Here is an 18,110-nt window from a genome sequence, read left to right as displayed (position 1 = left end):
AATAATAATTGACCAGTTGCCATCCACTCTTCTCGGCTTATTTGATGAAATTCTCCTAGACAGTTTTGTCTTATTTTTTGAAGCACTCCATGAAAAAGAAAATTTGGCTAAAATATAACTATTATTTTTTAACTCTAGACCAGATAGATAATATAGGAGGTATTTCCTCTGCCACTAAATTTTGATATTTTAGTCATTTGGAATATGGTGATTTAGGTCCAGTGTAATGTGGTTGAAGAAACTGAGGACCCTTTTAATTGAGGACCTCTTGATTTACTATCTCATTTGTTGGAGATGACTTTAGGGAATATTGCTGTAGGGAACTCTCATTGTTGATGCCCTTTCCTGAACTTGGTTCTCCTTAGGGAAGTAGTAATTCCAGGAAGAGATTTCCTCCAACTCTGCACATCTAGCCAGGCAAAGGTCCATTTGGCTTCTTGTCTAATTTCAATCTTCCAGGTTTTGGCTATCAGTCGGAACTTGAGTTGAGAGTTGCTGAAGCTGCTCGAAGACAGTATAACAAACTGAAAATGCAGACGAAGGCAGAAATCCGACAAACTATTGACCGTTTGCTAGTGGGTGATTTCATTGTGAGTGGTCATACTTAAATGCTTTTGATTTGTTTGATTGTTGCAAAGTGCTTTTGCAGCTGATCCCAGTTTGGAATCAGATGTAAAAATTAGACCCGTAGTCTCCTAAGGCATGCTGCCTCATGGCTCAGGGACCTCGAGAGCTGATATTTTGCTTCAGTAGGCCATGGCAAACAAGGGCCTGGGGCCACAATAAGCAGGCATCGATTTGTGGAAATGAACACAATAGGGCCATGTTTGACCCCAGTGATGGGGTCAGATGGCAGGGGAAGATAGCAGTCTCTGGCTCTGTATGGCTGGGAAGAAAACATTTCAGATCTGATCTTTATTCTTGTGAGGAATCCCTGTCATACTGGTTTTGGACATGTATTCATTCAGCAGCTACTAATTAAGTATTCACAACGTGCAAATGACTGAGCACTGGGAAATAGAAAAACATTCTTAGGACAGGGTCTTTAGTTTCATGGAGCCAAATGACTGGAGAAAAAAAATCCTGTTTTTTCCTTTAGTGGAATAGAATCAACTCCTTTCAACAAACATTTATTAAGCAAGCACCTACTGTGTTTGTGCCAGTGTGCTCACTGGTAGGGATACAGAGACAGAACTGAAAACATTTTGACCCTAAAAGGAGGTTGCATTTCTGTGGAGGAATAGAACATATATTCAGATAAGCATATAGAAAATATATGTAAAAATAAAGTCATTTCAAAAGGAATAGCACATTAACAGCTGGGGAATCGGGAAAGGCTTTGTGTAGGAGGTGGCCTGTGGCATTCAGGCTGTGCATTGAAGGAAGCTGGGCATTCTGTGAGGTCAAGGGGAGGAGATCTGCCCAGATCTGAGGCAGAGTGAGAAAGGAACCTGCCTGAAGGGCTAGTGAGCTCAGTAGGAAGGACCTGGGCAGTGTGCTAAGAAAAGGGGCAGTTGAGATGAAAGCAGCCACTATGGGACTCAGACCTGAGCAGCAGAGCAGGGCCTCAGTCCCAGCATCGCCCCTAGCCTGCAGAGGAATCACAAGGGCAGAGATCCCAGATCCCAGGGGAGCCAGGGGTCCTTTCTGTCTGAGCAGGCCCCAACTCCAGCAGCACAGTTGCTAGCTCAATTGATGCCCCATTTCAGGGGTTATAGTAAGAAATGCTTACTTGTCATTTGACATATTTTCACAGGAGGAAAGCAAACGTTGGACAGTTCGGCTGGATATTTCTGCCCCTCAGGTGATATTCCCTGATGATTTCAAATTTAAGAATCCTGTGTTAGTTGTTGTGGACCTGGGCAGGATCTTGCTCACCAATACTCAAGGTATGGTTGGTACTAAAGGAAATATGAGGGCATTCTTAGAATGATCTGCTATCTTCCCCTAATAAGGTGTCTATATAGATGACTTGATATTTAATGTGATTAAGTGTTTGTAGTTGTTTTATTCTTAGCGTAGAGAGCTAGAGAATTAATCAGTTAAAGCTTGTTTCATAAAGACACTCCAGAAAGGTAAATCTCATAACTGTAATTAGATCTAAAATGTACTGTTTTTATTAGTAAGTTTGATAATCTTTTCATTATTAGTATATTTAAAATTCTTTGTAATGAATTACAAAATTTAAAAATGGGAAGAGACATCAACTTTTATCTAGTTTAATCCCTTCATAAAAGGTGTCTCCTCTGTAATAGTCTTAAAAAATTTTTTTTTTCTCCATTTGGTTACATTTGCATTTGCATTCCAAGCTGTTTCCCTTTCTTATTCCCTTTGAACTCTGCACTAGAGAAGGCCAACTTTTGACCCAGATATATATGTGATATATATACAAACATAGTTCCCTCTGTCAGCTCTTTCTCCTGAGGTAGATATCATCTTCCTTCTAAGTCCTTTGTTGTTGATCTAAATCTTTATATATCTCAGAATAGCTTAGTCATTCACAGTTACTCTTTGAACACTATTGCTTCTTACTGTATACAACAGTCTCTTGGTTCTGCTCATTTCATTCTGCATTATTTTTTTACATTTTCCTAAAATCATGCTGTAACATTCTTGATAGGTAGTCATCGAGGCTCTGTTTGAAGACCCCTAGGGAGTGGGAACCCTTTATTTCTCTAGCCAGACTATTCCACTTTTTGACAGTTTAAATTGTTAGAAAGTTTTCCCTGGCATCAAACTTAAAATTGACTGCTTTGCACCTTTCACCCATTGTTCCTATTTCTGCCCTGTGGAGCCACATAGAACAAGTCTAATCCCTTGTCCCCATGGCAGTCCTCAGTACTTGAAGACAGCTATCATGTGGCACCGTCCCTCTCCCCCTCCCAAGTCTTCTTCAACCATCCCCTAGTCTAGCTGTCCATTGAACACTCTTTAGCTGATCAAAATTCTTTTTAAAATGGGGCACTCACATCAATTGGGGAATGGCTGAACAAGTTGTGGTATATGCATGTTATGGAATACTATTGTGCTATAAGAAACGAGGAGCAAACGGTCTTCATATTTACCTGGAGAGGCTTAAAAGAACTGATGCTGAGTGAGAAGAGTAGAACCAGGAGAAATTTGTACACAATTACAGACATGACGTATGTGTGATGACCAACTTTGATAGACTGGACTCTTCTCAGCAATGCAGTGATATAAGTCAATCCCAAAAGACTCATGATGGAGAGAAATATGTGCATCCAGAGAAAGAACTAGAAAGAACTAAGTTTATATCCAGGTGGAAGCAAAATACCTGATCTTTTTCCTTCTCTTATTTGGTTTTATGTCCTCTTTACCATTTTTCATTCCAGCTGGTACAATCCGTCCTTATAACCTGACTTATGTATAACGTGAAAGTATTTGCAGATCCTATACTTGACTATAAGCCTCCACGGGGGGGGGAGGGAGGGGAACAAAATGTGAAACTCAAGGAATTGTGGAATTGAATCCTGTAAACTAAAAGGAAACAAACAAATTAATTAAAAAAACCATAAAAAAAATAAAATTACTAGAGATCATAAAAAAAAAATAAAATAAAATGGGGTACTCAGACCTGAACACAGATATCTAAATGAAGCCTGATGAAGGCAATTAAAGTTGGCCTGTGCTTCCCCATTCCTGGAAGCTCTGTCCCATGCAGCCCAAGATTGCAGTGGCTTTTTTGATGGTCATATCACACTGTTCATTCATAGTGTTCTGTGCAGGCTGCTAAAATGCCTATATCTTTTTTTAAAACAACTGCTATATGTCCATGCTTCCCCTATTTATGCTTGTGGAAGTGGCTTTTTTTTTCTTATTAAATTGATTTGTTTATTTACTTTTCGTTTATAACATAACAAACATTCAGTTCCACAGTCCCTTGAGTTTTAAATTTCTTCTTCTCCCTCTCCAACCCCCCCCCCCCCATCATATCATGGTGGCATACACTCAAATATAGGATCTACAGATATCTTCACATTAATCATTAGTCAGGTTGTAAAGTAGGATATAATTGATGGAATGATCAGTGGGGAAGAGGAAACAAAACAAAACAAGAAAAAGAAACACAGCAAGTAGTTTGTTTCAATCTGCATTCAGACTCCACATCTCTTTCTGTGGATGTGGATATTTCTTTCGATCATGAGTCTTTTGGAGTTGTCTTAAACCTTATGTTGCTGAGAGGAGCCCAGCCTATTGAAGTTAGTTGTCACACATACGTTTTATCTGTGATTGTGAACAGATTTCTCCTGGTTCTGCTCTTCTTGCTCTGCATCAGTTTATCAATTGGGGAGTGGCTTGTATTCTTATAGATTGAACACAATTCTTTGTATATTTTAGAAATGAGGCCTTTATCAGAGACACTGGTTGTAAAAATTCTTTCCAAATTTTCCACTTCCCTCTTAATCTTGGTAACATTGACTTTATTTGTACAGAAGCTTTTCAATTTAATATAATCAAAATTATCCATTTTGCATTTTATAATGCTCTCTGACTCGTTTTGTCATGAAGTCTTCCCCTGTCCATAGATCTGACAGGTAAACTATCCCTTGTTCTCCCAGATTGCTTACAGTATCAGCCTTTATACCCAGATCATGCACCCATTTTGACTTTATTTTGGTGTATGGTGTTAGATATTGGTCTGTGCCCAATTTCTGCCATACTATGTTCTAGTTTTCCCAGCAGTTTTTGTCAAATAGTGCATTCATATCCCATAAACTAGGGTCTTGGGTTTATCAAACAGTAGATTACTATAGTTATTGGTTGCTGAGTCTTGTGTACCCAATCTATTCCATTGATCCACTACTCTGTTCCTCAGCCAGTACCAAGTAGTTTTGATGACTGCTGCTTTATAATACAGATTAAAATCTGGTGTGGCTAGGCCACCTTCGCTAGCATTTCTTTTCATTAATTGCCTTGATATTCTGGACCTTTTGTTCTTCCAAATGAACTTTGCTACTATTTTTTCTAGCTCTACAAGGTAGTTTTTTGGTAGATTGATTGATACAGCACTAAATATGTAATTTAATTTAGGTAAAATTGTCATTTTTTTTCTTTTTGGGGGGCATTTCGGGTTAAGTGACTTGCTCAAAGTCACATGACTAGTTTATGTGTTAAGTGAGGCAGGATTTGAACTCACATCCTCCTGACTCCAGGGCTGGTGCTCTATTCACTGCGCCACCTAGCTGCACCCAAAATTGTCATTTTTATTATATTAGCTCTACCCAGCCATGAGCAATTGATGTTTTTCTAATTAGTTAGATCTGACTTTATTTGTGTGAAAAGTGTTTTGTAATTGTGTTCGTATAAGTCCTGGGTTTGTTTTGGCAGGTAGATTCCCAAATATTTTATAATGTCTACAGTAACTTTAAATAGGATTTCTCTTTCTATCCCTTGCTGTTAGATTTTGTTAGAGATATATAGGAATACCAAGGACTTATGTGGCTTTATTTTATATCCTGCATATTTGCCAAATTTGTTTATTATCTCAAGTAGTTTTTCACTCGATTCTCTAAGCATATCATCTGCAAAGAGTGATAGCTTAGTCTCTTCTTTGCCTAATTTGATTCCTTCAATTTCTTTTTCTTCTCTTATTGCTACTGCTAACATTTCTAGTACCAAATTGAATAAGAGGGGTGATAATGAACATCCTTGTTTCACCCCTGATCTTATTGGATATGCTTCTAGCTTATCCCCATTATATGTAATACTTGCTGATTGTTTAAGATAGATGCTACTTATTATTTTAAGGAAGACTCCATTTATTTCTATACTTTCTAGTGTTTTTAATAGGAATGGGTGTTGTAGATCTTTTTTAGAACAACTGCTATATGTCCATGCTTCCCCTATTTATGCTTGTGGAAGTGCCTTTTTTAATACCAAAGTTTAAGCCTTTACATTTTTCCCTACTGAATTCTTACTTGATTTAGTCCAGAGCTCTAGTCTGGCAAAATAAATCCTGACCCAGTCATCCAGTGTTTTAGCTCTTCCTCCTAACTTAGTGCCACTTGCAAATTGGGTTAGCATACCATCTATGCTGTCTATCTATGGTGTCTATGCCTTTATCTTTTATTCATAAAAATGTTCAGTAGCACAAGGCCAAGTATAACTCTTTGGGACTGGAGACCTGCCTTTTGGATATTGAACCAGTTCTGAATCTTTCAAATTGTTTCATTGTATAATCATTATCTCCATTTTCTTCTCAAGAATAGTGGGTGACACTTTGCAGCAGTCCTCTTGACTACTAGTTTAGTAACTTTGTCAGAAAAAAAATGAGGTTAATTTGGCATACTCTGTTCTTGATGAAGTTAGGCTAATTCTTTGTAGTCACTGATCTTCTCTTGAGATGCAAACCAGCCATCTTTTTGATGATCTGTTTTAGAATTTTCCCAGAGATCAATGGCAACTTATTGGTGTATGGTTTACAGACTGCTGGCTCCCGTTTTCTGGAAATTGGGAGCACATTTGCCCTTCTCCAATCTCATGGTACCTTCTCATTATCTCATGATCTTTCAGATATTAGTTTCAATGACTCAGTAGTTACACCTGCCAATTCTTTCAGGACCTATGAATATAGTTCATTTGGGCCAGGGAACTTGTATTATCAGGAACAAACTGAGTGTTCTCTTATTATCTCATTACTTATTTTGGGTAGCGACTCCCCGTTAATAATTTTCATTCTGTGATGTGCAGTGGAGAGAGGCCATTCTTCCATGTAGACAAAACAAAGGATTTGAGCCGTTCTGCCTATTCTTTTTTTGTGAGTTGTCATTGTCCTATCCACCTCAAGCAAAAGCCTAGATCGTTTTTGATCCCATCTCACCTTTCTTCCAGTACAGCTTAAAAAATAAGCCAGTCCTCCTTCTTGTTTTGCCAGCCTAGGCTCATTCTGAAGTTTAGTTTTCCTGACACTATCTTCACAGGACTATCTTCAGAGGACTTCACATTCTTATAGTATCATTCTTTGTTACCTGACTTTGCTGCCATCTTTTGTACATTTGTTTTGTTGTTGTTCGTACTTATTTTTGAAGAGGAACAATGGAATCATGAGTGTGATGTCTTCACTTGCACATGAATTAAATTTGAGTGAGGCAGAGCTTTACAGAATAGTCAGCCTTACTGTCTCCTCGAGTCATTGGAGTCCAGTGGCAAGAAAAGGGTCAAGATGATTGATGATGTCCCAGGATGCAGATACATTTGTTTTAAAATCTATGTTGATTGATTAGCTCCTGTTGTCCTCCTTGAAATTATTTCCCTATATATCTTCAGAATTTTATTCCTGAGTGTATCTTGGGCTGACTTCTTCCCCTGAAGAATTTTATTCCATGGGAACCTACTTACTAATCTGCTTTTCTAAAATCTAGAACTTTCCAACACTGATATGTTGATATGAAGGCTGAAAGTAATAAGATATTTTGAACCAAGTTTATCAGACTTATTTGGTAAAATCATCAACAAAATCTAGAATAAATTGTAATTAACTATCCTATTAAGCTAAATATTTTAATTTACTATGCATTAAAAATTATTTAGATGATACAGGAAGTAATTAACTCTAATCATATATAGCATGGGTTTTATTTTTGTCTCTGGGTCTACATGTCACAACTATGCAGACTGTGTAGAGGAAGAACTTTCTAAAAATACATTTTCTTTTTTATTTATTTCTAAGCTTGGTGGATATCTACAAAAACATTTAAATATACAGTAAAATAAAAAAAGATCATATGTTATAGTTAAAATTTGCTCAAACAACTTCCATCTTAATTTTAGCAAAATAATAAAAAAACTTTCCTGTTCACCTTTGTATCTCTTTGTAATCTCTTTTACTTCTATCTTGTTATGATTTTAATAATTATATTCAGTGTGCATATCATTGTTCTAATTCTGCTTTCTTCACTTGGCATAATTTCATATGTTTTTCTGTATTTCTTTATGTTTTGTTGTTTCTTTTGGTGCAGTAATGTTCCCTTACGTTCAGGTTTCACAATGTGTTCAGCTTTTCCCCAGTTAATAGACACAATTTTTGAAAGGAGTTATATAGTTCTTGAGTTTTCCTTAAAATCATGTTAAAGAAAAGAAGGCCACTGTTAATCAAAATGGAGAAGAAAAGTTTATGTTGGTTTTTCTGCTTTCTGTCTACAGATGATTACAAGAAGAAAAGTACAGAAAGTTCCTCTTCTGACATGAACGAGCTTAGCGATGATGAATATAAGACCCCTCTTGCTACCCCTCCTAACACCCCGCCCCTTCAGACAAGTAGTAGGAATGGAGTGAAGACCCCACCATTTCCTACAGTTGAATTCAGTGAAGAGCAACTTCAGGCGCATTTAATGAGCACAAAGATGTATGAGAGATATTCCTTGTCATTCATGGACCTCCAGATCATGGTTGGACGAGTGAAAGATAATTGGAAGCACGTTCAGGACATTGATGTGGGACCAACCCACGTGGTAGAAAAATTCAATGTGCACTTACAGTTAGAACGCCGATTGATTTATACATCAGATCCCAGGTACCCCGGGGCAGTGCTCTCAGGTAATTTACCAGATTTGAAAATTCACATCAATGAGGATAAAATATCTGCCTTGAAAAATTGCTTTGCCCTCTTGACCACTTCAGAAGTTAAACCTTCTGATGTACTGATCAAGGAGAAGATTTTTCATGAAGAAGAACAACGAGGGAGCTTGCAAGACTCAGTAATGAATTTAACTCAGAGCATTGTGGTTTTGGAGCAGCACACAAGGGAGGTTCTAGTGGAATCGCAGCTCCTTTTAGCTGAATTTAAAGTTAATTGTATGCAGCTTGGTGTTGAGAGCAATGGTCGTTACATTTCTGTGCTCAAAGTGTTTGGTACCAATGCTCATTTTGTGAAGAGGCCTTATGATGCTGAGGTGTCACTCACTGTCCATGGCTTACTTCTGGTGGACACTATGCAGACTTATGGTGCTGATTTTGATCTCTTAATGGCTTCACACAAGAACTTGAGTTTTGATATTCCAACAGGGAGCCTCCGGGATAGCAGGGCCCAGTCACCTGTCTCTGGACCTGATGCAGCCACACTGAGTGATCGATGTATTACAGCCAATAATATTTCAGTTAACAATATAATCACCAAAGATCAGGAGTCACTCATTAAGCTAGAATACCAGTTTGTTAGTTCAGAATGTCCCTCTATGAATTTAGACAGCACTCTCCAGGTGATATCATTACAGGTGAATAATTTAGATATCATCTTGAATCCAGAAACAATTGTAGAGTTGATTGGTTTTCTTCAAAAATCCTTTCCTAAGGAAAAAGATGATTCCAGCCCTCAGCCTTTAATGACAGATTTTGAAAGAAGTTTTGGGGAACAAGAGACATATCAGTCTACTTATGAGCAAAATACAGAGGTTGCAGTGGATATTCATAGACTCAATTTGCTGCTCCTTCGGACAGTGGGAATGACAAATGGGGAAAAATATGGCAGAAAGATTGCAACTGCAAGTATAGGTGGAACCAAAGTTAATGTCTCCATGGGTAGCACAGTTGATGTGAATGGTTCTCTTGGGTGCTTGCAACTCATGGACTTGACCCAAGATAATATCAAGAACCAGTATGTTGTCAGCATTGGAAATTCTGTAGACTATGAAAACCTTGTTAGTGATATTGGCTACTTTGAATCTGTCTTTGTTAAAATGGAAGATGCAGCCCTCACAGAAGCATTGAGTTTCACATTTGTTGAGAAGTCTAAACAGGAGTGTTCCCTTAACCTCAAGATGGCATCCCTGCATTATAACCACTCTGCTAAATTTCTAAAGGAATTAACACTGTCCATGGATGAACTTGAAGAGAATTTCCAAAGCATGCTGAAAAGTGCAGCCTCCAAAGTCACCACAGTTTTGGCCACCAAAACTGCTGAGTACAGTGAGATGGTCTCTCTCTTTGAAACACCTCGGAAGCCTCGGGATCCTTTTATCTTTGAGGAAAATGAAGTTTATGGTTTTGATCCATCCACAACTGTCAGTGACACTGTGAAGCTTATCTTAAATGTCAACATAGAATCCCCAGTCGTCTCAATCCCTAGAAAGCCTGGAAGTCCTGAGCTGCTGGTAGGACATTTAGGACAGATCTTTATCCAGAATTTTGTGGCAGGTGAAGATGAATCAAGAAGTGACCGGCTTCAGGTGGAAATCAAAGACATTAAATTATATTCTTTGAACTGTGCTCAATTGGCAGGCAGGAAAGGTTCTGGATCTGAAGTAAGTCAGTCTCTCCACCCTCCTTCTGGTCCTGCCAGTGTTAATAGCCAGGAGGAAACTCATTTCACCCGACATGATTTCTTTGAATCTCTGCATAGAGGTCAAGGTGAGTTATGTGACCCTTTGGAATTCAGGATCCCAACCCCAGGGCATTTACTAGTTTGCTTTTAAAAGCAAAATTTTCTAGAAGAATTTTTTCACATAACATAGATAATGAACTTTTATTTTAGAGAAGGGATTGTTAGAATTTCTTTCACTGCAAGTCATATTTCACATCTTAGAGGTCTTGTAGTCAAATTTCGCTTCTAAAGTAGGAATCTCTCATGCAAAATGCATGAATGAGAGCAGCCCAGCTTCTGCTTGGACATCTTAGGGAAAGGAGCGCACTCTGAGGTGACTTAACACTGTCTATTATAGGTGATTTTATGAATGATTATTTAGAGAGACATCTCAGTGAGCAATTCTTTAGAAGCACTAAGTATAAAAAGGTCTGGTTTTACTGTGGCACCATCGATTTTTCTTGATTACATGTTCCTGTCCATGTGGGCTAGAATGATTGACAGAAAGATGCTTTTGCTGTAGCTGGCAGGTCATTCCTGTTAACTTTGTAAGGCTGCTAGTACAAGTAACCTGGTACCGGATCTCATTTTGAATCTAATCAGACCAAATGATTTGATTTATTAATATAGCCATCTATAGAATTCAAATAAACCTCAGATTATGATAGTTGGGTTTTTTTGTTGTTGTTTTAAATAAATTTTTATGGATATCTTTTTTTTTCATCATCAGATTATTTTTCTTCTAGTATCTTTCCTTTCCCTCTCCCAGAGAATCATTTTATAAAACAAATAATACTTGTAAAGAAAAGCAAGAAGAGGGGAAAAAAATCTGCAAAACCATTGAGTACATGGGAAAAGTCTAAAAATGTATTTGAAGCACCATGTTTGGTGCATTTTTTTTCTCACTGTGGTTTGCCCTGAGTCTTAGGTGTTAAATTTTCATTTAAAAAGCCAGTATATGAATTTATAACTCATTGCTGTAAATGATAGTCATATGAATAGAAGCTTGTAATAAAATTACCAATAATAGCATCATTGTAGATTAATATTTACATTTATTTAGCAGCATACTCTTTTAAGTGCTTTTATATGCTCATTAGTCAAGTGCAAATCAAAAGAACATAAATTTGTAGTCTCATATGATTTATAAATAGAAGGGGTCTCAGAGATCAACTGGTCCAAGCCCTTTATTTTATAGATAAGAAAACCAAGGCCCAGAGAGATTAATTGCCATCATGATGTGCTTTGAAGCTACGTATTGTCAAGTAGCTCAATTGCGGGTGGGTGGGATCTTGAAAGTTAGTGTGCCCAATGCTGACACTGAATGAGTGTAATATCCGACACATCACATGGCCTTGTACATAGTTGGAATTTAATACTTGTAAATTCAATTGAATTTATACCACCAAAGTGTTTATCTTCAGGCCAGCTGGCTTTGGTCTTTTACTGCTTCTAGATATTAGTCTTAGAATGCACACCTCAGACTGTTTTTGACTATAATCTACATACTGTTTTTTTCTGAATATTACTCAGTTCCAGGCTAAACTCATGCAGGCTACATTTAGTCATTAGTAACACTGAGTAGGGTAAAGTGTACATTTTGTTGTTGTTTTTTTTGTTGTTGTTTTTGCATTTTGGAGGGGGGAAGGCAGGGCAGTTGGGGTTGAGTGACTTGCCCAAGGTCACACGGCTAGTAAGTGTTCATTGTCTGAGGCCGGATTTGAACTCAGGTCCTCCTGACTCCAGGGCCGGTGCTCTATTCACTGCGCCACCTAGCCACCCCTAAAGTGTACATTGTTGCTTAAAATATACACTATTCTTTGAACTTAGTTATTTTTCCAATCTTGTCAGCTTTCCACATTCTGAACAATACCACCATCCAATTTAAACTGGAAAAGATCCCTATTGAGAGGGAATGTGAGCTGACCTTCACCCATTGCCCAGATGATGTGGGAACCTCAAGTATTATGAAGATTGAAGGAAAATTTGTCAATCCTGTTCAGGTAAAACCTTTTTCATTTCTAAAATGTTTGCTTTGTGACTTTAAATGACTACTAATAGTAAAATCCCATTGTAATGACTATCAGGACAGATTTCTAGTGTTAAGTAACAATGGATAACACTAAGATTAGCTGTCATTCAATAACAGCATATTAAATGCCTACTCTGTATCACATGCACAGTGGATACAAAATGGGTCAGAAGATAGCCCCTGCCTTCAACGAGTTTTCGGTCTAATGGGGAAGAAAAAGTGTAAACAAACATGTACTCATAAGCTCTGTATCGGATGAATAGGAGATATTTAACTGGGAAAGTGCTGGAATTAAGAGGGGTTGGGGAAGGCTTCTTGTAGAAGGTGAAGTTTTAGTTGGGACTTAGAGGAAGCCAAGAAGGTCAGCAGCCTTTCAATTATTTCCTACTTATCCTAGATAGGGCAGCTAGGTGGCACAGTGGATAGAGGACTGGACTGGCGTTAGGAATGCCTGAGTTCAAATATGACTTCAGACACTTACTAGCTGTGTGACCCAAGGCAAGTCACTTAATCCTTTTTGCCTTAATTTCCTTGTTTGTAAAATGAGCTGGAGAAGGAATGGAAAAGCACTCATATTTTTGCCAAGAAAACCCCCCACGGGTCGCGAAGAGTCGGATGTGACTGGAACAACTGAACAGCAGTTATCCTATCCATAGCTCGTTTTGTGTGCGTTGGTTTGCTTAGCGTTGTTTCCTACATTAGATTGTGAGCTCCTTGATGGCAGGCACTGGCTTTTGATTCTTTTTGTATCCCACATAGCGCCATGCTTGGCACACGGTTTAGGAGAGACTCATTAACAGTGTTAAAGGCTGCAGAGAGATCGAAGAGAACGAAGGTTGAGAGCAGGCCATTAGAATTTGGCAACCAAGAGATCATTAGTAACTTTGCAGGGAGCACTTGTGGTGGGATGATAAGGTTGGAAGCCAGATTGCAAGGAGTTAAGAAGAGAAGAAAACAGAAGAGATATTGGATGATATATAGCAGGGATGGAAGGATTGAAGGTTTTTGATGATGGAGGAGACATGGACCGTTAGTAGGTAGTAGAGAATAAGTCAGTAGACAGGAAGAGATTACAAAATAAGCAATTAAAGTGGAGAGGACAGGAGACAGTCTGTTGGAGAAGAAGGAATGGAATGGGATTGCTTGAACAAGTGGATGAGACCAGGGTGAAGGAGGATTTAGTGGCAGAAGGCATCTGAGTGGTGGGAAACAAGAAGGAAGGGAGAGGAGGTGGTTTGTGGCAAATGACCTCAGTTTTTCTTTTCTTTGAAACATGAGGCAATATTCATTTTGAGTTTTTGGGTTACATAGTATGAGGTGTTGGTCTGGATCTAATTTTTGTTTGATATAGCTTTCCATTTTTCCCAGTAATCCTTTTCAAGTAGGAAATTTTTCTTTGGTAATTTATGTTATAGGGTTTATTGTGTATTGTATTATTGAGTTTAATTATTTTTAATTCTTCATTGTCTAATTGATTACATTAATCTACTTTTTCTGTTCCTCACTTAAAGTATAATTGGGGGAGACATAACTTTTATACAAGAAATGCTGTAAGAAATCTTGCAGAAATGTTAACTCCAGCTTAAATATGGGAGAAACTGAGTAACTGTCTATCTCTTCAAATGCAGGTGGTGTTGGCCAAACATGTATTTGAACAAGTTCTACAAACATTGGACAACCTAGTCTACAATGAAGACTTGAATAAATTTCCATCCAACCCTGCCTCTTCGCCTAGCCCCAGTTCTCCTCTTCCTCCCCTCAGTGCTGGTGGTGAGCCCTGTGTTGAACGGAAGGAGAATGGATTGTTCAGCCATTCTAGCTTTTCCAGCACTTCCCAGAAGTCATTGTCTGTGAGGGAAGTAAAGTCATTCACTCAGATCCAAGCCAATTTTTGTATTTCAGAGCTTCAGGTTCAGTTGAGTGGAGATTTGACTTTAGGAGCCCAAGGTCTTGTGAGCTTGAAGTTTCAGGACTTTGATGTTGAATTTAGTAAAGACCATCCTCAGACTTTGTCCATTCAGATTGCTTTGCGCTCCCTGCTTATGGAAGACCTTTTAGAGAAGAATCCAGACTCAAAATATAAGAACCTAATGGTATCTCGAGGAGCTCCCAAGCCATCTAGCTTAGTGCACAAAGAATATCTTTCCCAGTCTTGCCCCTTGGTGTCCAATGTGGAGTATCCTGACATGCCCCGATCTCTACCCTCCCACATGGAAGAAGCTCCCAATGTCTTTCAGTTGTACCAAAGGCCCACCTGCACATCGCGGAAAAGACAAAAAGAAGACAAAGATAAAGACTATACCGTGACCCCACCTCCTTCTCCTGTGGATGAACCTAAGGTCTTTTGTGGAAAGAGTAAATTTGATGATTCCTTGGTCCACATCAATATATTCCTTGTAGACAAGAAGCACCCTGAGTTTTCTTCTTGCTATAATCGAATCAACAGGAGTGTTGATGTTGATTTTAACTGCCTTGATGTGCTGATCACTCTGCAGACTTGGGTGGTAATATTAGACTTCTTTGGGATTGGTTCCACTGCAGATAATCATGCAATGAAGACAGAGCCTGCTGACATCCAGCAGACGGTAAAGTCAGAGTCCAGTGCTGTGCTAGAGGCTGATGTTCAAGATCCTGTTAACACCAAGCTGGATCTCAAGGTACGTGGGCTTCCTCTGGCTCTGTCAGGTTCTCAGAAGAGAAGAGTGAGTGACAAGGGCCCTTCTCCATCTTCATTTGAAGTTGGCAGTGTTTTACATTTAAAGTTTCTTGCCTTGGTCCATGTTGCTGTTGAGCTTGGGTCATCTCCACCTTGGAGGCCTTTAAGCAAAGATCAGACTTTTTTTGTGCAGTGTTTAATTGTAGCTCAATCTGGAGCCAGGGGAATGGACAATGCTGCTCTGAGCACCCAGATTCTGTGCCACTTCATTATTATGGGACTATTAGTTTTGAATGCTCAGTCTGCTAATTATTAGATCAGTTGTTCAGCAAGTGTTAAGTACTTACCATCTACGGTCACTCTGCTGGGCACTGTGGGGGGACACAAATATAGAGAAGGGAGCAATCCCATCTGGCAAGGAGCTGATGGTATAATGGGGCAGAAAAGTATATATAAACATATGCTGAGTAACCATGAAGTTAGTAAAGACTCATTAATTCAGAGTAGTTAAATACAAGGCAGATCAGGAGGGGGAGGGAGGGAGGGAGGGAGGGAGCGAGCCAGTGGTTGGGAGAATCAGTTAAGGCTTCATGCAGAAGATGGCCCTTGAGCTGCATTTTAAAGGAATACAGGGACTCTAAGATGGAGGGAAGATATTCCAAAATCATAGTATTATTATTTTTAATACTTTGGTACTTGTAGGAAGGTTTTTATTTTTTTAAGGATTTAATGATTCATTTTGTTTTTACATCAGAGGTGTTTCCACATAAACACTCCTCTTCCACACTCCACAGCATTCCATTGTGTCTAAGACAAAACGGTTAAACCAAATGAGCTCTGTCTGATGTATCTAACATTCTACACTCATGATTTCCTACTTCAGCAAAAGGAAGGAAACTTAGCATAATCTTAAAAAAAAAACCTGACAAAGAAAAATGCTGAATCATAACATTTTAGACCTGGAAGTGCCCTTGCTGGTCATCTAATCTAACCTTTGTTGATCTTTTGGATAATTGATTGAAGCCTCTAGGTGGCTTAGTGGGTAGGACTGGACTTGGAATCAGGAAAACTTGCCTCAAACGTTTACTAACTGGACAAATTATACAACCTCTCATGCTTCAGTTTCCTCATCTGTACAGTGGGGATGATAAAAGCACTTACCTCACCAGATTGAGGTTATTGCAGGATCAAATGAGTTAATATACGTAAAGCATTTTGCAAACCTTAAATCACTGTAGAAATGGTCTCTGCGATTATCATTGTAAATGAGTTTTTACTTCCATCTCATTCTTTGCTATTTTTTCTTTCTTTGCCTTCTCCCCTGCTTTGTCATTGTAAGGAAGAAGGTGGTGGAAGACGAATGTATTTAACACTAGTGGTCTCTAACTGAAGCCATCTGTTTCTGATCCTAATCTGACTGCCTCATCTCCTTGCACTGCTCCTAATCACAAGCTTTTACTCTTTCTTTCCTCTTAATCACCTCTTCATGATCCATCCTTCTAAATTGGAGTTAGTTTTTCTTATGACTAATCCCTTACCTTCTTTCTTGGGAGGGTGGGTTTATTTCTCTGTGGAGTTTAATGTATAACACCAACTCTTTGTGTGGGTGTGTGTTTGTTTGTGTGTGTACACATGTGCACGCACACCTACCTGGTCAAACCTCCTCTGTCCAATTCAGTTGAAAGTGAGATTCACATGATACATATTCCCTCTCCCTCTTTCTGTCTCATGCATCTTTATTGTGAATTTTCTGTTCTCTCCCTTTTCTTTCTTAAGATCCTCAAACCATGTCTCCCTCCCCTTCTGTTTGTCTTAACCCCCTCTTTGCCATTGAGATTTTTAGCATTCTTAAGGCATGTTTGTTCTTCCCCTCGAAAAATATAAGCATTTCACTGTTGTTCCTTCCAAATACAAAATGTTATTTATATTTTTTAGTTTACTCTTGATTTTTTTTTTATGTATTTCAAAGATTCCACTTAACTCTGGTCTTTTCCTTGGAGATTTTTGAAAGTTCTTTTTCCTATTAAAGATCCCATCTTTTTCCTTGTAGGATTATACTTAGTTTTATGGAGTGTTATTCTTGTTTGTTGTTAAAAATTTTTAAATTTAACTTAATTTTTAAAGAGTTATTCTTGGTTGTAAACCTTTTTTTTTTTTAAAAAATTTGCCTTTTTGAATATTGTATTCCAAAAACTTCTCTTCGTTATAGTGGTAGCTAACAAGTCTTAATGTGAACCAGACTATATTTGCTTAGTACTTGAATTCTTTCTATTTGTATTATTTTTTTCTTTGACCTGGAACCTCTGGATTTTGGTCATGAGATTTCTGGGAGTTTTTATTTTGTGATTTCTTTCAGAAGGTGACTGTTGGAGTAGTCTTTTTGTTTGTACTTTGCCCTCTGGTTCTAATAGATTTGGACACCTTTTTGTTTAAGACTTCTGTATGCTATCCAGATTTTTTTTTTAAGTCACATTTTTCAGATTTACCTCTTGTGGTTCTAGCAGTCCATAGCTTTTCTGCTTTTGGTTTGTCATTTTCTTCTGCTCATTTATCTCTAGCTTCAGTTTTCATGATTGAGACTTTGTGGTTGGGGCAGGCCGTGCTCCTTCCCATACTCTTAGATGTTACGGGCAGGCTTGGCTTAGTTCTTGGTGTGGTGGTGAAGACTAGTTCCCACTCTCTGCAGAATCTCTGGGTTTTGGTTCATTCTCTTTGTGGCTCAGAGTAGTTGTTCCTGGTCATTTCTCTGTTGTCTTTTCTTCACATAGCCCCAAACTTAGAATGTAGCTCTGTCCCTTTCAGTGACACAGAGAGTGTCCAGTAGGATATTATCAGTTGCTCTTTTATCAGGCCTCCTGCTTGACCTTAAATATTATTAAATAGGTGCTGCCCTGGCCCTTTCAGGTGTGGGCCACCTGTCCTTTGTGCAGGATGCTCGTTGGCCCTGTCTCCTGCTATGACTTGGGGTGCTGGCCTCCTAGAGGCTATGCTGCATGGCTGCTGGCCTTGTTCTTCCTCTTTGCTCAGATGTGCGCTGCTCTGGTCTGACCTGATCTCCAGCTGGGGATGCCTTTTGCCTACTCTGGCTTGGCTTCATTCAACAC

The 18,110-nt window shown here is 38.6% G+C and overlaps 1 protein-coding gene across 2 annotated transcripts in view; it reads left to right on the top strand.

Moving 5' to 3' along the window:
• The window catches only part of VPS13D (vacuolar protein sorting 13 homolog D), a 361,069-nt gene that overhangs the window by 30,128 nt on the left and 312,831 nt on the right, over window positions 1-18,110 (top strand). For both annotated transcript variants that reach the window (XM_069078269.1, XM_069078268.1), the window contains exons 17-21: window positions 460-590; window positions 1,757-1,889; window positions 8,164-10,365; window positions 12,170-12,321; window positions 13,979-15,007. In XM_069078269.1, the coding sequence (XP_068934370.1) occupies window positions 460-590; window positions 1,757-1,889; window positions 8,164-10,365; window positions 12,170-12,321; window positions 13,979-15,007 (3,647 nt within the window). The remainder of the gene's footprint in view (window positions 1-459; window positions 591-1,756; window positions 1,890-8,163; window positions 10,366-12,169; window positions 12,322-13,978; window positions 15,008-18,110) is intronic.

This window comes from Petaurus breviceps, unplaced genomic scaffold (assembly GCF_028583685.1).
Source record: "Petaurus breviceps papuanus isolate PSGF00001 unplaced genomic scaffold, PetGlider_PUasm1.0 91041, whole genome shotgun sequence".
Taxonomy (NCBI): domain Eukaryota; kingdom Metazoa; phylum Chordata; class Mammalia; order Diprotodontia; family Petauridae; genus Petaurus; species Petaurus breviceps.
Note: the sequence above shows the minus strand (reverse complement) of the source record. Positions and strands in the feature narration are given on the sequence as shown.